The sequence below is a fragment of the Prionailurus bengalensis genome, chromosome D4 (assembly GCF_016509475.1).
Source record: "Prionailurus bengalensis isolate Pbe53 chromosome D4, Fcat_Pben_1.1_paternal_pri, whole genome shotgun sequence".
Lineage (NCBI taxonomy): Eukaryota > Metazoa > Chordata > Mammalia > Carnivora > Felidae > Prionailurus > Prionailurus bengalensis.
The window spans coordinates 29,232,343-29,255,113 of record NC_057359.1 but is presented as its reverse complement, the minus strand read 5'-3'; the positions used below and the strand labels follow the sequence as shown (position 1 = coordinate 29,255,113).

Sequence of the window (22,771 nt, the reverse complement as noted above, 5' to 3'; positions counted from 1 at the left end):
ATCACAATGAGATATCACCACACACCTGTCAAAATGACTCCAAAATAGAGCAGTTAATGCTCGTGAGGATGACGAGGAAGTGGATCACTCATATGTTGCTGGGTAGGGACATGGCAGTGGATCCAGTTTCACACTAAAAGCAAGTGCCTTACCTCTGTCACTGTGGTACTGGCTTTGACAATTAGACTGACTACTGACTTCTCAGAGAAGTCATGAAGGCTAGAAGACGGTGTAATGAGATCTTCAAATGCTGAGGGGTGGGGGTGAAAAGGCTGTCATTCTTTTCAGAATTAGATATTTTCAGACAAAAAGCAAGAGAATTTATCACCAGCTGACCCACAGTAAAGGAAATGCTAGCGTTGTTCTTCCGGAAGGAACATGACCAAAATAATCTTCCACCCAAAAAACAAACAAAATCAATTCTGGTTTTATACTCTGTTTGGGCCAGTGAGTTTCAGCCTTGGCTGCACATCAGAATCACTGGTGGGATTTTTAAAAAATAACTTCCGTGTCCTTCTTCAGGGGGTTTGATGTGTGGCCTGGGGTCTGATGATACTGATGCCCAGCCTTGGGTAAGAAACAACTAGAGTGTTGTTGGGCTGGAATAATACAGTGAGGTAGCAGAGTGGTAACTGTAGAATGAGAAGCAAGTGGTATCATGGCTAAAATTGAATCTTTCCTTTGCCTGGGCCTCTGCCTTTATACTTTGTGTGTCTTGGTTGAAAACTTCCCCACAGTTCCTCCTCTTCTCTTTCATTCAAACCAAGTCCTGTGCATCCCACCTGTGTGGTATGTCTCCCTTTCATCCTTTCTTTTCAGTCCTTTGTTATCAGGGCACTTCAGGCACTTGCTGCCTTTTGACTTTACGTGATAGTTGGCTGTTAATGGCAACCTCCAATGTCTTCTTCCTCTTCTAGTATGCCTTGCACAGTGTTGCCAACCCAGTCTTCGTAAAGCATTGCTTATGCCAATACCCTCCTCAGAAACATTTTCATTGCTCTTCATTAGCTGCAAAATAAAGCTTAAATTTAATAGTTTTAAAAATATAAATCAGATCATTTTCATTCTAAATACCCTTTAGTTTCATCCTGTTATGCTTGAAATGACATCCCCAGTTCCTGTTACCACAGCCTTCAGGATCCTATGTGATTGGAACCCTGTTTTACCTCCATCCTGTAGCATCCCATTCTACTCCCTGCTCACACGGCCTAGCAACACTGGCCTTCTTGGGGGTTCTGCAGTGTACTTTCTTATTTGCCATTGATCTGAACTTGCTGATTACTGGCCTGAAATGCTATTTCTTCCTTTTCTTTAAGGCCTTGGTCTCATGCTCAGCCTTCAGAGTTGCCTCCCTTCCTTATATACAGTAAGCCTACTTTTTCTCCCCTTTTTTCTAGTCACAGCATCCTGATCATCATCTCTTATCATTGTGTATTTTATTTATCCATTCCTTCCTACTTCTCTCCTCACTGGAAGGTAAACTCCATGAGTGCAGCAACTTAAACTGGCTTGTTGACTGTTACATCTCCAAAGTGAGGTACATATTAGGTGCTCAGTGCCCTCTAACTTATTTTGAATATAGATACATTATGGTAGAGTTTTAATGGTAAAGCAACTCTCTCACAAGAGACTCTTGTTTTTCCACTGGTGTTAACAATATATGAATTTATGGTTACTGACTGAAATCCATTCTCACATGTAACCTTTGGATGAAGGGAGGCCAGGGAGTGTGGTGGAAAATGAAACTGTGTAGGAAAAGACTGACAATCTGGGGGGAAACAAGCTGGGAATAGAATTCTGTATTTAGGCCAGTTCCAAGAATCTTCACTTTGTGTGCATAGTTGTGTATCTGTGAAATTTCCATAATGATCTTTACTCTGTCGCTTCTATAATTGTTAGTAATAAAAAGTTCAGTTGCATCAAAAGTATTTTTTGCTTAAAGGGCATGTCAAAGGGGGTTATGTTAAAAACTCAAATTTGTGTGGTGTTCTACAGTTTGTTCATACATAAATGCATTTGACAATTCCTTGTGAAAAATATATCTTCATTTTGAAAATGAGAAAGCAAGGCTCTAAATGTTAAGAAACATTTAGAAAGCTGACTGGGTTGGAAACCAGGACTTGGGTCTTTGGACGTGTAGTCCACTTTCTGTTTTATTACTGGGTTTCCCATTATTGGGTGTCAAGTTTCAACTGAAAATATCTATGGCAGGAACTAGAGAGTGAACAGACTTTCTTGTCCTTGAATCCTGGAGTAAGTGAAGGTGACTACTGCCAGGTCAATGCTCTGAACCACGTGATGGCTACCTAGTGATTTCCTCCTGTTGTTAGCTCCAGGAAACGAACTGTTTACCTAGGTTTAGCTGAACCACAGTGGTAACTGAGCTTCTGATTTTCACATTCTGGGGGCTGATCTCATTGTTCCCTGGATCTCCATTCCATTAGGAAACCAGTCTCATCAAAACTGTTACTGCACTCAAAACTCACAGAATTTCTCGCTATAATATTGTTTTGCCCCTGAGAAGACTATATCCTGACACCCCTTCTTGTTGCCTTATGGAAAATGGATCTGGGTGGAGGAGGCAAGAATAAAAAGAGGGAAAGCAGGTAGCAGGCTATGACAGCATCTAGGTGAGAGATCATAGTGGAAGGGATCAGAGTGAAAGCAGTGGTACTAGATGGGGCGCATAGGTGGCTCAGTCAGTTGAGGTCCGACTCTGGGTTTCAGCTCAGGTCGTGATTCTACGGTTTTTGTGAGTCTGAGCCCCACATCAGGCTCCATGCTGACAGTGTGGTGTCTGCTTGGGATTCTCTCTTTCTTCCTCTGTGTCTCGCTGTCCCTCCCTGGCTTGCGTTCTCGTTCTCTCTCTCTCTGTCTCTCTCTCTCTGTCTCTCTCTCTCTGTCTCTTGAAAAATAAACATTAAAAGGAAGGAAGGAAGGAAGGAAGGAAGGAAGGAAGGAAGGAAGGAAGGAAAGAATGGTACTAGAGAGAAGGACACCAGGACAGCTGATAGATCAGATATGGAGGATGAGGGAAAGGGTATGAAGGATGAATCAAAGGTAACAGCTAAAATTTTGACTTGAACAACCATGTGGATGGTGACATTTACTCAGATGACAAAGATGAAAAAGTGGTTTGGGGAAGGTTGGAATAATAGTAGTCTTAGACTTGTTAAATTTGAGAGATCTGTTCCACATTCAAAGACATCAAGTAAGCCAGTTGCATATATGGATCTGGAGCATAGGAGAGGGAGCAGGGCTGGAGCTAGAATTTTGGAATGTGTTGCAGTCACCCAACAAGAGTGAGATGGACCTCCTGACGCCCTCCCTAAATTTGGTTCTGATGTAGAGATCAGTGGCTCACACTTAAACCAAGAGGGCACTGCACACATACTAAGAGGGTATGAAAAGATTTAGTACTCATATAATGGGGCTTTCTAAGGAGATGAGAGCTGGCTCCCCAGCTGTTCCAGAAATGACTTGAGAGAGGAAGAAAGGAGACTGGTTTGACTTTTATGGTGGTTAGAGGATGGACTTGGGCAGGAGTTGCCATGTGTAAGCCACAGGAAAGAGCACCGAGGCTTTCTTATCAGCTTCCTTGTTAGCTGTTGAGATATAGAGCAGAAGGGGGAAGGGAGCAGTGGGACTTGAAAGCTCATAGCAATCTGATATCAAAAGTGGATTTAAACTCTTTATAACAGAAGACTTCAGTAGTAAACGGTGTCTAAAATGATAGAACTAGAAAAGATCTCCTGGAGGTTCACAATGAGCTCTTGAGGGCTCCAAAACTTAAAAATCAGGTTGAGGAAAAAGTACCAGCATATTAGACTGGATGAAGAGAGAAACGTGTATAGTGTAGTATGCCACCAGCTAAAACAAAAATGTTTCAAGCGAATGGAAGTTGGGGACACAGTGTGCCCACACTGGCTGTGTGCCCCACCCCACTGTGGCATGTGCTGGGTGTGTGTAGAAGGTGGTGGCTCTGGGAGAAGAGCCAACACCTAGGATGCTGCTGAGGAGGTGAGCGGTCTAAGGATAGAGGCGGGTCCGTTGGTTTGCATCATGGAGTTTGGATAAATGAAATGGTGGAAGCCAGATTGGAGAAGACCGGGGAATGAATTTGAGGTGGGGAAATAGAGAAGGCAAGTTTAGACAGCTTCCTCAGGAGACTGCTAAACAAGGAGCAAGAAATAGGCAGTAATTAGGAGGGAGATGTTGGATTAAGGAGAACTTTTTTTTTAAGTTAGATCTTAGAGCATGTTATGAACTGATGTGAACAGTCCAGTGATGATTCCAGAGAGCATGAGGATCACTGCTATAGAGAGTCCTGGCGAAGAAGGTAGTAGGGGGTCAGAGCCCACTTGGAACCTGTACTTTGTAGGAGCAGAGACACACTTCTCCCCTTCAGAATAGGGGGAAAGACAGAAAACGGGGCTGTTCATATAGGTAAGTTTATGAACTGGTTGGTGACAATATGAGAGAGTTCCAGGCTAATTGCTGTTTTCTCAACTATGAGACGAGGTCCTTAGCCAGGAGTTGTGGGAAGGGGGCAGTGGTGTGATGAGAGAGGAGGAGATATGAAATAATTGCTCACAAAGTTGTGGAGCAAATTGACCACAAGCATAGGAGGGTTGTGAGGCGATGCTGAGCCCATTCATGGGGTGTGGTGATGAAATCAGAGCCAGAGCAGGCGGCTCAGGTGTCTGATGTTCTCACCAGTGTCAGGTGTGTGGGGTCTGGTGGAGACAAGGTAGAGATGGGTTCACAGGGTTGGGATTTTACAAGGCAAGTACTTCAGCACATCAGGGTGAGGGTGGCAAGCAGGGAACTGAGGGTGCTTGCAAAGGAGTGATCATTTAAGCTTGGCAACATGGTTATTAAACACGTGACCTGCTTACAGTAAGTATAAAGCGTACGTTTCTATGTCTTCCTACCTATGTCTTTCTATAGTATGTGATTATAGATATATTTCAATGCCATTGTTTGAATCATTCATACCGCTATTTTGGTTCAGGCTTATTTTCTAAAGCCTTTTGATTTTGGTTTTTGGAAAACCAACTGTATTTCTCCCCCTGCCTCCCCTCCCCCCGCAGTGAGCAAGCAAGAGGTTCTGTAAGCAAAAGTAAAAGTTGAAGACTTTGTTATGATTGGACCTGTGTTTGGAAATTCTGTGAATTGTGTTATGTCAGCATCCTGCTCATGGAATAGGCTATGTAAACAATGGGTGTTGGGCGGTTCTATGAATGAGCAGCCTTCCTTCTCACTTAACACACTTAACCACTGCAATTCTCCAGATTTCTGAGTGTTTATTTCATAGTAAAAAGGGCTCTAAAAATACCAGGCCAGTTAGGTTTTTATTGTAGATCATTTCATTGAAACTGCAGTGGGACGTATAAATTTTAAAAAGAAAAAAAAAAAACCCTGAAAGCAGGATTTTGAAGGAAAAGCTACAGAAATCTGTCTGTAGTAATTTGTTTTGGCTATGGATGTGAAAGTGTAAAAGAGATGTGAGTAACTTTGCTTCATCTTATTGAGATCAATTGGTACGTTTAATTGATCTACAAAGGATTTGAATAATAGCACACCAGAATGTCCAAATACTATGCAATCATGACAGTGTTGCATATACCAAATTTTAAATTAAAAGAAATTCTCTTTTAGAAGTTGATTTTCAATTTATTTATAACATTATTTTTTTTAATTGTAGAGGCATGTCAGACCATAATTTTGAGTGTTCAGAATAAAATGAGAAAAGGATTAGGGTGGATTAAGCATTAGGAAAGGGACCAGGACCACAAGTCATACCAGGAAAGATTATTAGTTGGGGTATGCAAGCTAGACATGAGACCCGGGAGCACCGCAGGGAGTAGAAGTTAGTAGGAAACAAAGAGATAACCTATAGAGAAAACAGACTCAAACATTTCATTGTTTCAGACTGCCAGATAACAACAGGGATAATAAGTTGTATTGATTATGAAGATTAAAAGTATGGACAGGAATACAAAATACAAAGAAAACTAACATTTTCCTTTCACTGGGCAGGAATTTTTGCCTTCCAGGAACCCTGACCTTCTTCACTGGCCCTGTGGACTCTCTGACAATGTCCTCTCCCCAGAAGCAAGGACAGCTGAGGTGGGAGGGAGGGTATTTTGAAAATGAAGTCGTGATAGGAGGGAGGTGGGACAAGAGCCAATGAGAATTTTTTATGGAGAGGCCTGCATGAAAAATACCAGCTTGCGTGCATCCTGAAGCTGTGGCCACAGTGACACCACACTTGCTTTCCTGGGAACCCCAGAAGACAGAACTTAGGGAGAGAGAGTGCAAATCATGTCTCTAATTTGGAGACATTGAAAATATTTAAGTTCGATAGAAGCAATTGTTAATATTTGATTTGTGGGCAGATTATGAAACAGAATGCATCAAAGACTCCTCTCTCTCTCAGTCTCTGTCTCTGTCTCTTCCTAAAATGGGCAACTTGTAGATATTCGGCCTGTCTCAAAGAAATTGGGTTAGCCCTGGCACTGAACCATGAGAATTAACATTTATTTAGCACCTACTGTGAGCCAGATCTCTAGCCGGATGATTTTCCTACCTGATTTTTTTCAGTCCTCCTAACCTTGAGAGGTATTATTTTCTCCATTTCAAAGATATCTTAGAAACTGAAGCTTAGTGACAGTAAATGATTTTCTCCATTGAGCAACAGAGCTGCTAGGTGAACCTAAGTGTGTCTGACTCCAAGTTCCGCTCTGGTATATTTCTACTCTGAACGTATTCTCATTCAGCTGCTTGAGTAATCTTACTACATGGGATGGTGTAAGGCTTGTTTGGATCATTGTTAGAATAGATTTTGGATCAGAGAAGGATTAACTCCAGCAAAGGTAGGGAGGTGATCGGAAGATGTGGGCTTCTCTCTATTGTCTCAATTTTCCCGCCAGTGCATAAAAGATAAATACACAGGTGTTCAGGTTGTGGTCAGCTGCTAGAGTGGTGATCCTTAAACTTCACAGTGCAGTGAGGTGGGTAGTGGTCCTCTTAGAGAAGCTCTATACCCAGAGGTTTTGATTCAGTGGAATGTCTGCATGGTATTGAGAACCAGATGATTCTGATTGAAGTGTCTCCACATCACACCAGGAGAAACACTGAGGTAGGCGACCTCATTTTCACTGGTTCTTCCTCGGTCTCTTCATCTGTTTCTTACTTGATTATGAGATGATAAACCTGAAGATGATAGCCCCACTGTCAGATGAATGTATGCAAGACCCAGCATTGTGGTGATTCAGAGGGCAAAAGGTGGACCTTGACCATGATAATGAAGACAGAGAAGGTTAAAGATACCCCAAACCCAAGAACTGAGTTACTTGGCTGTCTGTTATATTCCATCCTAACTCAAACTGAGATTTACAACAGAGCAGCTACCAATGATCAGGGACGTGCTATGAGCCAACACTCTGTGCTGGCTACTTCCCATGCATGTACCTATCTTAATTTTGTAACAAATGTATACAATCAACTTTATCATCTGCATTTAATAGAAATGGGAACTGGGGAGGCTATTTAAAAAAAAAATTACCCCAAGATCATATAGCTAGAATCAAAATCAAAGTCTTCCTTTTTCCTTCCTTTCCTTTTTAAATTATACAAATAATACATCAATATAAATGTCTCACAGACCAAAAAACAAACAAACAAACAAACAGAAAACAATTTAAACATAGGAGCCTTCATATCCCTCCACAGAAGAAATATCTGGTATCAACTGACTGTACAGATAGTCCCCAACTTACAAGGGTTCAACTGACAATTTTTTGACTTTATGATGGTATAAAAACGACCACATTCAGGAGAGACCATACTTTGAATTTTGAACTTTAATCTTTTCCCAGGGTATCAGTGGGTGATCAGTCCTCGTGATGCTGGGCAGTGGCAGCTCCCAGTCAGCCAGCGATTGTGAGGGTGAACAACCCCGTACACTGACCAACATTCTCTACCCACATGGACAACCATTCTGTTTTTTTCCTTTCAGTACAGCACTCCATAAATTATATAAGATAGTCAACTTTGTATTATAAAATAGGCTTTGGGTTAGTTGATTTACCCCAACTGTGGGCTAATGTAAGTGTTCTGAACACATTTAAGGTAGCTCTGGCTAAGCTGTGATGTTGGGTAGGTTAGGGGTATTACATGCGCTTTCTGTCTTATGATATACTTAATGGGACATAATGCTATTGTAAGTCATGGAAGATCTATAGATCCTTCTAGTCTTTACGTTTATATATGAAAATACATTATTTTTTATGTTTCTTTTCATATAAATGGAAGTATGCTACATGTGTTATTCTGCAACTTACTTTCTTCACATAATACTAACTTCTGTAATTCTTCCATATCAATTACAAAGTCTTCTTTATATTGCCAATACTCATCTTTATACCAGAAACAACAGGAATATGCAAAACCTCTAATCCAAACTAATTTTAAAAAGCAGGTGTATGTTTAAACCAGAGCTTCTTAGCTGGGACTATTTTGCTCTTGAGGGGATTCAGCAGTATCTGGAGACAGTTTGGGTTATCACAACTTGGAGCGGGCATGGCTACTGGTGTTTAGTGGGTAGAAGCTAGGAATACACAGGACAGCTCCCAACAACAAAGAATTAGGCCCAAAACGTCAATAGGGCAGAGACTGAGAAGAATCTAATCATCTTAAGGGTATTTCAATAGCCCCATGAAGGGGCTAGATCAGTACATAGTTTCTCAGCACTAACCTTTACTTAAAAGAGTGCTGAGTAATAAATCCATTTGTTTTAAATGGTAGGATTTCAAGTTTTCTCAGGAAAAAAGCAATTGTACTCTGTCCTCTTCCCTGATTTGGAGTCATATTTGAACTTTAATACCTCACAGTGTATGGTTTATGAGAATGGCAAAATAATAAATGACTAACTACTTATTGAATCTTGCTTCCTAGTTTCTTGAACCATACTTCCCCATGTGATAGGGAAAGGTGTTTCTCAGTACATGTTTTGTATGATTAATTTTCTTTCATAGTAAATTGCTCACTAAATTAGACTTTGTCCACTTTGGCTTAAGTAGATACTCATTCTAGAAAATTAAAAATCATTTAATAGTTTCAATATTGAATTGAAATAAAAGGAACTATGGTAATTGCAGATCTATTAGATTGAACCTATCATACCCAAATGGGACTAATAAGACTGTTAACTGTTGGAAACAAATTGTCGTGTTCCAGATTGGATACTGGCATTGTTTAGGTTAATTTATTCAGACTAGTGTTTTGGGTTGAAAGAAATAATGTAGTAAGTTCTTTATTTTTAAAACTTTACTTTTATTCTAAAGGAATAGTTTTGTGTGTGTGTGTGTGTGTGTGTGCGCGCGTGCATGCGTGTGTTGAAGTTTATTTATTTATTTTGAGAGAGAGAGAGTGTGCATGTGGAGGAGGGGCAGAAAGAAAGGAGTGAGAGAGAATCCCAAGCAGGCTCCATACTGTCAGCTGGGAGCCTGATATGGGGCTCAATCTCACGAACTGTGAGATCAGACCTGAGCCAAAACCAAGTCAGGAGCCTAACCAACTGAAGCACCCAGGTGCCCCTCAAAATTATGTTAAATTAAATATCTGATTTTTAGAAAGAACATACTAGAAATAAATCCATATCTTTAACTTAGGACTCATTTCTTCTTGATTTGGATTATAAATTATGCTAGTATCTGATGGTATGCCAGTTACATGTGCCAGTTGCATTTTGAAATATTTTTTAATTCTTAATTTATAGAAATAACAAAAAAAATACTGTGGAAGCTTGTAAAGTGTTTTTAATTTACAGAATTCTAAATAACTTCAAGCATTTGTATCTTATTTCTTTTTAGTTTTATCAACAACAGTGGGTATTGCATTATATCATAACAGTCTGCCTTATAATTTTAGATAAGGATTTCAGATTTTAGAAGAGTTAGCAGTGAAACTACATCACCACAATGATATTTTTTCCCTGAGAAATCTCACTATTATGGGTGCTTCAGACAAACAGGCACAGAATCATTGCGATGGTGTAAAATACTTAATTTGCTTTATCTCACTCTATTTCTTAGAACCTTTATCCAGAAGTAATTTGCAGAATTTGTAGTTCTGCCCCTTGTGTATGTGTCCCTGAATAGCACCTTGTTTAGTGTACCTGCTTTTGAACTTCATGGAAATGGAGTCATGCTGTGTGTTTCTGTAATTTTATTCTTTTCCTTAGCATATGTTTGAGTACTTGCTTTTCTCTGTGAGTTTTAGACAAGCTTCAGAAGTCCCACCAAACAAAAACCTATTTAGGATTGTTAATGGCACTCCATTGAGTTTGTATGAGAATTTACTTCTTCATGACATTGAATTTTTCTTGCTGAGGCTATAGTATATCTTTCCATTTAGGCAGGTCTTTAATATATGCTTTTTAAAGGTTTGTAACATTTATCTTCTTTGTTGTTTTGTCGTGTAGTACTATGCACAGAGCACTGCTGGTCCATTTTACTTTATAGAGGATTTTTCTTCTTTTTCAGTGAAGTAATGTATTTAGGTAGTGCTTAGATGTTAGTGTAGATTCTAGACTGTGTTTCTTGTCAGGGGGCAATGATAATTTAAGATTGTGTTATTAAGAAAATTAGCCAGTTTTCACTATGGTATCTAATTTAGGAAACTAAATCACTTGCAATGATATAATTAATTGTGAATTTTAATATTACTTAAGTATAACAAACAGGATAATAACATAAATGTTTTACTAGATATTTACATAAAATGCCATGGGAATATAAAAAAAAGTGACTAATTCAGTATTTGGGCACATGTATTTTTATACAGTAAAGGAATCTGCCAAGTATTCAAAATGGTAGCAGTTCTATTGGCCGACAACTGATAGACCAGATGCTTTGGTAAAGGCTTGAGAGAAGATAAGATTAAACATGTTGTGTTATACCTTGAGGATTAAATTTTTTGGTCAAAATTTATTATTTTATCCTGTAATGAGGTCACAGAGGAATCCTGCAGTGATTATATTGTTCAGTAACTGTAAATGAGCAATTCATTCTATTTATTTTTATTAAGCTAGTGTTTATTTTTATTTTTTTTCTTAATTTTTTTTATGTCTTTATTTTATTTTGAGAGAGAGACAAAGTGCAAGCAGAGAAGGGGCAGAAGGAGAGGGAGACAGAATCTGAAGCAGGCTCCAGGCTCTGAGCTGTCAGCACAGAGCCCAAGGTGGTGAACCCACAGAAGTCTGGCGCTTAACCTGCTGAGCCACTCAGGAGCCCCAGGCTAGTGTTTATTGAATGCCTATTATGTACAGTGTAGTGGGCTAGCTTTTGCTCTAAGGAATATAAAGATAGTAAGACTGTCCCTTTCTTGGGGAGCCGGTGGGCCAATGAGTAGAAGAGGAAACAGGTAACTACGGTGCAAGGCAGAACTTGGTAGGCACTGTCAGAGAACTACAAAAAGGGTACCATGGAGATTTCAGGAGAGTACGATTTCATCCTGTCAGGCACTGGAACAGGAGTTTGGAGAAAGATGGATTTTTGAAAAATATGTGTAATTTTGGCAGCTAGAAATGTGTGGAGGTTGTTGGATTTCTCAGGATAAGGAAATGGTATGGAGGTGGGAAAGGGGAGGATGAATGTGGTGACCAGCAGGGAGCCTGCTGTCACCAGATTGCAGAGATCAAAGAGAAAGACCAGGAGAAGTAAGTTTGACCAGGTGGGCTGAAGCCCTGTGTGGTGCAGGGGTGGGAGAGGTAGGGGGTGAGCTGTGCTGAGGCATCCAGCAAGGGCTGGGAGCAGGAGGATTGACAGGAGTATTTGCCATGTGTCTTTGCTCTGCCTACTATGGCCTTTCCCATAGTTCTTTCCCACCAGTTCTCTCTCTCCTTCCCTAGTTGTTTTCTCTGTCCGTCCCATTACACAGCCTATCTTCTCTCTTTCCCTGCCTCCTTCCCCTCACTCTTGCTGTCCTTACCCAGCTATCAGAATCAGCTCAGAAGTCATCATCTCTGGGAGCACTCTGAAACCCTACAGTTGGAATTAATCATTACTTCCTCTGTTCCCACAGTGATTGTCTTACCCCCTCGTTGTAGCACTTACTGCATTCTGTCTTCTATTACGGCTGTTTCCATCTCCATCTCCCTTCCGTGGGCTGCAGGGGCTTCATACCCCAATACCGTAGGAGAGTGGCTTGAATACAGATCACACTCAAAATGTTTGTTGAATGAATAAGGGATCTTTGTTTAAACAGTTTTTTTATTTATAGTATGTATAAAGAGCTAGATGCAATAGAGACCAAAGTGATGGAAATTCTAAAAGACTTTAATGATCAGATGAAGAAATTGTTTGGAGAAGCATGAAATATGTGCTCTGTCTCAGTTCAAGAAGATTGACCACAGTTTGGCTCTCCTAACCCTCTGCCTGAGCAGAAACCACAGCCCTTCTTCCACAACCCAACAGTGAGCCAAACCACAGCCTCATTGGTCCAACTTTCCTAACCCGCTTGTGAATGTGCTGCCTGTTCAAGATAGAGCAGATACAGTGAGGTGAGGACAAAAAGAGCACCTGAAAACAAGGGCAGTGGATTTTCCTCGGGTTTATTTAAAATGTCTCTCCTTAATGAAAGTTCACCATAAATGGTATAAGCATTTTTAAAATGGCTTTTTAAATACTAGCAGAGTTCTTAAAACTCCTGCATGAATCAAAATTGGACTTCAGATGTTTTGCCCACAGCTGTGTTCATTACTGCACCTTCCACCCTTGAAGGATCTTAGACCACAGCCAGGATGATTGAATGATTTGCACTTTTTCTTTAAGCCCTTCAAGTCAGAGCCTGTTTGTTTACATTCATGTCCTTTTTGTTGATATTGATTCCTGTATTCAGAAACCCAGTTCTTCATCAGTTCATTAGTCAAATGAGAAGATTGAAATAGAGAATCTCCAAGACTGCTCTGTTGGCATTTACAAAAGAATCAATTATCATACGACTGTAGGAATGAATTTTTGTCCAGGCGTTAGATGCCTACAGAATCTTGAATGGTTTTGTGTTTAATGGTTTTCTGGTAGCCACTAGGTGGCAGTAAAAAAAAAAAATTCTTAACAATGAGAACTGCTTGTCAGTTTTTAAGTTTACTTTAAAAAAGAGATTTGAAGGTCTAAAGTTTGAGGTGTCTGGAAGTTATGTAACCATAGCCAGACCTCAGTATGCTGTTTCTCAGGACCTATGCTTATTTTATCCAGGAATAAAACTCTCTTGGCCCTCCATAGCAGTTTGTATTAGGGAATCATGGGGAAAACAGACATAAGTTAAAGCATGTAATTTTATTTTATTTTTTAAATTTTTTTTACATTTATTTATTTTTGAGAGACAGAGTGAGACAAAGTGAGAGTGGGGGAGAGGCAGAGAGAGAGGGAGACACAGGATTGGAAGCAGGCTCCAGGCTCTGAGCTGTCAGCACAGAGCCCGACGCTGGCCTTGAACCCACAGACCGTGAGATCATGACCTGAGTCGAAGTTGGACGCTCAACAGACTGAGCCACCCAGGCGCCCCGCATGTAATTTTATTTTACAAAACATTTTTTTTTAAAGTTTATTTATTTCTGAGACAGAGAGAGACAGAGCATGAGTGGGGAGGGGCAGAGAGAGAGGGAGACACAGAATGTGAAGCAGGCTCCGGGCTCTGAGCTGTCAGCACAGAGCCTGATGCGGGGCTTGAACCCACAAACCATGAGATCATGACCTGAGCCGAAGTCTGTTGCTCAACTGACTGAGCCACCCAGGCACCCCTACAAAACATTTTTTATGATAAAAAGTAAGCCGTAGAGGATCTTAAGCTGAAGACCAATCAGATTTGCATTGTTATGATAAAAAAATTATTCAAGCTGCCTCATGTAGAGTGGATATAGGGAGGTTCCTTATAAGTTTTGGCCATAGAGTAAGTAACCCCAGCTTTGGTAATAGTAGAAACTTTGGAAATGCAGATAGTTTAAAGGAGAAATTTTAAATCACTACTAGAAAAAAATCCGTTTTAACTATTTGTTACATTTCTACCTAGCATTTTTTTTCCATACAAAATTAAAATCACATCAAACACAGTTTGACACCTTGCTTTTTAAATTGTTGCATTGTCATTAAATATCTTTTTACAACATAATTCACACTGTTGGATAAACCATGATGAATTCAACCAGTTCAGTGTTGTGTGGAGTACTTTTGTTTCTTGCAGTTTTTCACTGTTATAAGTAATGCTGCTTATGAACCTAAAACATTCATTAAGATATATTCTTGGAAATTAAATAACTGGGTAAAAGGATATGAATTTTAAGGTTTTGGCTACATAACATCAAGTGACTTCCCAGAAAGGCTTTATAAATTTGTGCTCCCAACAACAGCAGAGTACCCCTCTCACCACATCCTTGCCAACACTGAATATTACAGTATGGGGTTTTTTGTTTGTTTTTGTTTTTTAAACAGGTCAAGAGGTGGGGTGGGGAACTAATATTTATAGCATTTGATTTTTTAAAAATCAGTTTCTACCCATATCATTTTGGGAATTTAGGCCAGGACAGGTCTGACAATTAGGTTGTTTTCATTTTTCCAAGACCTTAGGTGTTATAGTCAGCTTGCATAATACAGGCATTGTGAATACTGTCTAGGGAACTGTTTATGGCTACTTTAAATATTTCTCAGGAATTAGTTACAATCCCTGGTCACCCCCTCTGAATCTATTGAATGTCCTAGATTTTTTTTTTTTTTAAACTTTCATTGGCTCAGCTACCAAAGTAACTCCTGCACTTTTGGGAAGCCAGCCTCCACTCACTGGTCCAAGGCCCAGGATGTGAGTGCTTCTGGAGGCACTGGATTTATAGGGGAAAGCCTTGGCATGGTTTTCCTTAGGATCTACAGTCGTAACTGATTCTTAACTATTGCAGCCTTGAAATCAGTTTCCTTCTATTGTACATACACTGCATTACTTTTTATACCAACTAGGTCTGTAGTACTTTGTGCTTTAACTTTTTTTTTTTTTAATTTTTTTTTCAACGTTTTTTATTTATTTTTGGGACAGAGAGAGACAGAGCATGAACGGGGGAGGGGCAGAGAGAGAGGGAGACACAGAATCGGAAACAGGCTCCAGGCTCTGAGCCATCAGCCCAGAGCCCGACGCGGGGCTCGAACTCCGGGACCGCAAGATCGTGACCTGGCTGAAGTCGGAGGCTTAACCGACTGCGCCACCCAGGCGCCTCGAGTGCTTTAACTTTTTAAGGGTCAATCGTGTGAATTATAATGATAGTAGCCGCCTGTTTATAGGTGGCTTAATTGAAACTTGCTTAATTGAATTTTTATTAAAAATTTGATTTATGGGATTTTAACTGAGATGCCATACTTAGAGAACTTAGCACAACATTTCACACATGGAAAGCACTCAGTAAATTTTAGTTGTCTTAACTGTTAGAATTCCCTCAAGAAGTGACCTTTAAACAGGTCTGGAAGAACCTTCATGGCAGAGAGAGTAGGACATCGTAAAGTCCTGAGGGGCCAAAGAGCCTACAGCCCCTATGTAGCTTCAAACAAGCCAGTGAAGGAGAGTCAGCCTTTGGTGTTTTTAATGCTTATTAAGTGTGATGGTAGGTGAAATTTATTATATTATTTTATTTCCCTAGGTTTAGTCCTATCTAAGTATATGTGTATGGACTCACAAATTTAGATGCACATACACAAATTTACTTTATCTTGTAATGTGTACTTACAGAATGCAGTGCAGGAGTTAAAAAAATAAAGTGGCTTATTTCCCTATGAATATACGAAAAACCACTGAGTTGCATGCTTTATTTTTAAAAAAATTTTTTTTAAATGTTTTTATTTATTTTTGAGACAGAGAGAGACAGAGCGTGAACGGGGGAGGGGCAGAGAGAGAGGGAGACACAGAATCCGAAGCAGGCTCCAGGCTCTGAGCCATCAGCCCAGAGCCCGACGCGGGGCTCGAACTCCCAGACCGCGAGATCGTGACCTGGCTGAAGTCGGACGCTCAACCGACTGCGCCACCCAGGCGCCCCTGAGTTGCATACTTTAAAGAGTAGACTTCATAGTATATGAATTATATCTCAATAAAGCTACTACTAAAAAACAAAATGTTTCCAAGTATAACACTTTTTCAAAAAGTAAATTTTTTTCCTGAGTATAAAAATAGTACACATACATGCATAGGAAACTGGAAAATATACCAAAGTAGAAAGAAGGAAAAATATAGGGGTGCCTGGGTGGCTCAGTCGGTTGAGCGACAGACTCTTGGTTTTGGCTCAGACTGTGATCCCAGGGTTGTGGGATCAAGCCCTGTGTCGGGCTCCGTGCTGACCGTGAAGCCTGCTTGAGATATTCTCTCCCTTTCTCTCTCTCTCTGTCTCTGTCTCTGTCTCTGTGTCTCTCTGTTTCCCTCCATCCCTCTGTCCCTCTTCCTGCTTGCACTCTCTCCCTCTCTTAAAGGAACAAAAAAAAAAAAAAAAAAAAAAAGGAAAGAAAGAAAAAATATATATCCATAATAGCACCATCACAGAGACTATTAATATTTGGTGATAGTTTCTTCATTATTTTTTCATTTCCATGTATGGTGTGGATTATTTTTAAATTGATGAGATTGTTTCTGTGTATTAAAATTTGCATCTTCCTTTCTTCATTTAAAATTGTAATATAACCATTTAAAATGCTCTCATAAATTCTTTATAAACATTTTAATGGTTTACAATGAGCCACTGAATGAAGGTATGATAAATTAGTCTCTGCTGTTAGACATTTTTCACTAAGAAAGAACATTGTAGTGAACATCTTTTGAGTATAATCCCCATCATCATTTTAGGTTTATTTCCTTAAATGTGTGCCAGGTACATTAAAACTTCTGAATGCTTTTAAAAAACCTTTAATATATATTTTCAAGTTGATCTCTATAAGGCAGGCCTCTATTAATCTATAAGGCGCCTTTGTTCAGGTTATAAACCTCTGGGCAGACATAGCCCTGTCAGTCCAAGCTTGGGGTGGGTTATAGGCTGTGTTATACCCACTCACACTCTCTGGGGGTGCCTCAGTGTGGTTCACAGCAGCAGGATATATGGATACCCATTTATATTTTAATAGCTCACACAGAGTACCTGTTTCAGAGAACCCAGATGAGCATTTGGTATTTAGGTCTGTAAAAATCTTTAATTCATTAAGTGAAAAATGGTATGTTGATGCTTAAATTTACCCTTTGAGTTTATGAGGGTGAAGAATTTATCCATGTGTTTCTTGCACGTTTGTATTTTGTCTTACGAATTATCTGTTCATACTCATTTTTTATGTATGTTCTTAGTGTTTGTCATATGATATTTTGCACAAGAATTTGACTACTTATGGTTATATGTTATTGTTAAAATTCTTCCTAGGTTTTGCTTATATTATTTTCTGAAGACACACAAGATTTTATTTCTATTTAGAACAGCCAATGATTTGCTCTCTTAATTTTCAGTTTACAAAGTTCTTCTCCATTCATTAAAAAAAAATTTTTTTTGATGTTTATTTATTTTTGAGACAGTGGGACACAGCATGAGCAGGGGAGGGGCAGAGAGAGAGGGAGACACAGAATCTGAAGCAGGCTCCAGGCTCTGAGCTGTCAGCACAGAGCCTGATGCGGGGCTCGAACTCACAAACCGTGAGATCATGACCTGAGCCGAAGTCAGACCCTTAACCAGCTGAACCACCCAGGCACCCCTTACTTAATTTTTACATTGATCCCTTTAATTTACATTAAGTTCAGGTATATTTTAATGAATGACATAAGGTACAAATCTAATTTTTTTAAATATTTTTCCCAGAGCACCATTTATTAATTCATAACCTTTCCCTAGTAATTTGTGGTGTGTTCCTTGTCATGTGTTAAATTATTGTATCTACTTTGATAAAAATATTTTGCTGAGTTAAAAACAATAAAGATCACATTCTTAATATGGGTAAGCATTGTTCATTCATTATTTTTGCTTCACTGTTAACATTTGTTTAAAATGATCTATTTTGGGGACACTTGAGTGGCTCAGTTGGTTGATCATCCAACTCTTGATCTCTTGATCTTGAGCCCGTGTTGGGCTCTGCCCTGAGCATGGAGCCTGCTTGAGGTTTTCCCTCTCCCTCTCTGGCTCTCCCTCTCTCTGGCTGTCTCTCTCTCTCCTTCCATCCCCCCCTCCTTCTCTCTTTCTCTCCCTCTTTCCCCACCCCCCCAGATGTTCTCCCCCACCTGTGTGCTCTCTCTTGCTCTCTATAAAAATAAAGAGAAAAAATAGAATAGTAAAATAAATGACCTATTTTAATATGATAATTTTAAGGCCAACTTATTTCTTTATATCTTGAATCCACATTAACTGGGTATTTGGACAAACTAAGGTTACTCCTTTCATAGAGATCACCGCATTTACAGAGGACATGGGTTCTAGGCATTATATGTAATAGGCACATGCCACTTGCACTCACTTTTAATAACTTTTTCTGTTCATGTTTTTAAGGGCTTGCTATCTCATGTACTGTCAGCCTTCAAATTTGATACAAAAGAAGTTGGTCTTTTTATTCAAGGTCTTGGATATGCACCTGCAGATTACTATCCTGGTTTGCTTAAAAATGTGAGTATTTTTAATGTATTGAAATTTTTGTTGTTTAATGTACCATCAGCAAAAAGGGTAAATGGAAATATTTCACTCTTCCAGGAGAGATGTTTAACTTTTCTCTGTTTATCTCTTCTTACCTTGGGCAGACTTATAGCCATATAAGGAAGAAACCTGAGGCGGGAGATTCTGAGAAAAAAGAGGGAAACCAGGAGAGGTTATTCTAAATCACCCAACCCCTTTCTTCTCTTAACAGATCTCATTTATTCTCTCAAAGATTTTTGGAAGAAGAGATTTCCTTAAACAATGTAAACACACCCTTTTACTGTTGGATGCATTTTGTATTTAAAATTCCTGATAGGAATTTATGTTAAAGCAAAAAATTCAATAAATGACAGTGTTGTAAATAGTGTTATATATTCTCATCTTCTTATTAAAGCTATGTTTTCTTCTGCCTTGAATTTTAGCCAAATTCAAGAAATTTTATTTATGATCTTAACATAACTCTTCTAAATAATGTTTGTTAACTTTTCTGGTCTTTTGAAACTTTATACATAAATAGAATTTTTAAAAGATAAAGTACTAAATTAGGCAAGAAAAAATAAGCTAACTTTAATGTGGTTTTTTTTTAACAGGTTTGGTTTTCTTAGGAAATTAATGATCTATTGTTCATTTGCTTACATTGGAATGCAGAATAACAGACATTAAAAATAAAATCCAAGTTATTTGTAAATGTGACTTGGCACTGCTTTCTTTTCATTTTGACAAAGTAAAACAAGGAGAGGACGGGTAGGGGAGAGTAGGGAATCTCAACGGAAGTATCACTCACACCAAGAAAAATAGAACTGATGTAATCCTGTTTTGCAGTGTGAGTTAACCTGCAACTGATCTTGTTTTACAGATGGTTTTATCGTTAGTGTCTGAACTCCGAGAGAATCATCTTAATGGATTTAACACTCAAAGGCGGTAGGTGTTAAACTAAACATCCCCCTTCTCAAGTTTCAAAATGTATCAGTTTGGTTATGAGAGAAAAATTTTATAATTCTTAGGAAATTCATGTTCATAGTTACAGTTATATTCTGTGTGAAGAGATTATTTATACATGGCAAATTTGTGAATTTTATGAAACTTTCTTTTTAAATCACTATTCTTTCAGCTTTTTAGGGCAGTAAATCCTGCAACGTCCCTTGTGACCCTGAGTAAAAATCCCTACACATACAGTAAGGGATACACAAACAAAGGAAGGACTCAGTTCAGAGAGTGTGTATGTGTTTGTGTTATACATACAGTATACATACACATACAAACAGTATTTCCAAGGCCACAGATAGTTGATGTGCATATATGACTTAATACAGCATCCTTTCTTAATAAAAACCCTCAAGAAAGTTGGGATAGAAGGAACATACTTAAGCATCATAGAAGCCATTTATGAAAAGCTGACAGCTAATATCATCCTCAATGGGGAAAAACTGAGAGCTTCCCCCCTGAGATCAGGAATAGGACAGGGATATCCTCTCTCATCACTGTTGTTTACCAGAGTGTTGGAAGTCCTAACATCAGCAGTCAGCCAACAAAATGAAATAAAAGGCATCAAAATTGGCAAAGAAGAAGTCAAACTTTCACTTTTCACAGAAGACATGATACTCTACATAGAAAACCCGACAGACTCCACCAAAAGTCTGCTAGAACTGATACATGAATTCATCAAAGTCACAGGGTACAAATTCAATGTACAGAAATCAATTGCATTTTTATACACCAGTAATGAAGCAACAGAGAAATAAAGAAACTGATCCCATTTACAGTTACACCAAGAACCATAAAATACCTAGGAATAAACCTAACCAAAGATGTAAAAGATCTGTATTCTGAAAACTACAGAAAGCTTATGAAGGAAACTGAAGAAGACACAAATGGAAAAACATTCCATTCTCATGGATTGGAAGAATAAATATTGTTAAAATGTCAATACTACCCAAAGCAATCTACACATTCAATGCAATCCCAATCAAAATTGCACCAGCATTCTTCTCAAAGCTAGAACAAACAACCCTAAAATTTGTATGGAACCACAAAAGATCCTGAAAAGCCAAAGTAATATTGAAAAAGAAAACCAAAGTGGGAGGCATCACAATCCCAGACGTTAGCCTCTACTACAAAGCTGTAATCCTCAAGACAGTATGGTATTGGCACAAAAACAGACACATAGACCAATGGAATAGAATAGAGAACCCAGAATTGAGCCCACAAATGTATGGCCAACTAATCTTTGACAAAACAGGAAAGAATATCCAGTGAAAAGAAGACAGTCTCTTTAACAAATGGTGCTGGGAGAACTGGACAGCAACATGCAGAAGAATGAAACTAGACCAGTTTCTTATAGCGTACACACAAAAAAACTCAAAATGGATGAAGGACCTGAATGTGAGATAGAAAATCATGAAAACCCTAGAGGAGAAAGGCAACAACCTCTTTCACCTCAGCCGTAGCAATTTCTTTACTCGACACATCTCCAAAGGCAAGGGAATTAAAAGCAAAAATGAACTGTTGGGACCTCATCAAGATAAAAACCTTCTGCACTGCAAAGGAAACAATCAACAAAACTAAAAGGCAACCGATGGAGTGGGAAAAGATATTTGCAAATGACATATTGGATAAAGGACCAATATCCAAAATCTATAAAGAACTCACCAAACTCCACACCCGAAAAACAAATAATCCAGTGAAGAAATGGGCAGAAGACATGAATTCCAGAGACGATATCCAGATGGCCAACAGGCACATGAAATGATGTGCAGTGTCACTCATCAGCCAGGAAACAGAAATCAAAGCCACGCTGAGATATCACCTCACGCCTGCCAGAGTGGCTACAATGAACAAATCGGGAGACTATAGATGCTGGTGATGATGCGGAGAAATGGGAACCCTCTTGCACTGTTGGTGGGAATGCAAACTGGTGCAGCTGCTCTGGAAAACAGTGTGGAGGTTCTTCAAAAAATTAAAGATAGAACTACCCTGTGACCCAGCAATAGCACTGCTAGGAATTTACCCAAGGGATACAGGAGTGCTGATGCGTAGGGGCACATGTACCCCAACGTTTATAGCAGCACTTTCAACAATAGCCAAATTATGGAAAGATCCTAAATGTCCATCAACTGACAAATGGATAAAGAAGATGTGGTTTATATATACAATGGAATACTACTTAGCAATGAGAAAGAATGAAATCTGGCCATTTGCAGCAATGTGGATGGAACTAGAGGGTATTATGCTAAGTGAAATAAGCCAGGCAGAGAAAGACAGACACCATATGTTTTCATTCATATGTGGATCTTGAGAAACTTAACAGAAGACCATGGGGGGAGGGGAAGGGAAAAAAAGTTACAAACAGAGAGGGAAGAAGGCAAGCCATAAGAGACTCAAAACTGAGAACAAACTGAGGGTTGATAAGCGGTGGGGGAGAGGGGAAAGTGGGTGATGGGCATTGAGGAGGGCACTTGTTGGGATGAGCACTGGGTGTTGTATGGAAGCCAATTTGACAATAAATTATATTTTAAAAAAAGAAACATAATATTCCAAAATCTAGACTAAACAAATCAAATAGATTCAAACAAATTAAAAGGCAACTAATCACATTACAAAATGTTCTTCACTGTGTAAGAGAATTCAAAGTTGTCTTCATTGGTGAGCATTTCATTTTTAACGAATTATTAACTAAGAGAAGCTGGGAACAAGGGACTTTTGTCCCTTTTTGTTTTTGTAAAGCTATTGCCAATTAAAGCTATATCACAAATTGTCTTTGCCTTCAGCTTATAGGATCCTTTGGATCTGAACTTTAAAGTAAACTATAAAACTCTTAAACAAAAACACTGGAGAAAATCTTAATGACATTAGGTTTGGCAGTGATTTTTTTTTTTTTTTTTTTTTGGATAATGACCCCATAAGCATAAGCAACCAAGAAAAAGTAGATAAATTGGACTTCATTAAAATTAAGAATTTTTATGAATTTACAGGATACTATCAAGAATGCAAAAAGGCAACCTAGTGAATGAGTGAAAACTTTTGTCATGTATCCAATAAAGGATTAAAATCTAGAGTATATAAAGAACTGAAACTCAACAATAACAA

General features: G+C 39.0%; 1 protein-coding gene across 2 annotated transcripts in view; it reads left to right on the top strand.

The window, feature by feature from the left end:
* FANCC (FA complementation group C) overlaps window positions 1-22,771 on the top strand; it is a 263,701-nt gene that overhangs the window by 155,454 nt on the left and 85,476 nt on the right. For both annotated transcript variants that reach the window (XM_043566837.1, XM_043566836.1), the window contains exons 6-7: window positions 18,545-18,658; window positions 19,542-19,606. In XM_043566837.1, coding sequence (XP_043422772.1) covers window positions 18,545-18,658; window positions 19,542-19,606 — 179 coding nt within the window. The remainder of the gene's footprint in view (window positions 1-18,544; window positions 18,659-19,541; window positions 19,607-22,771) is intronic.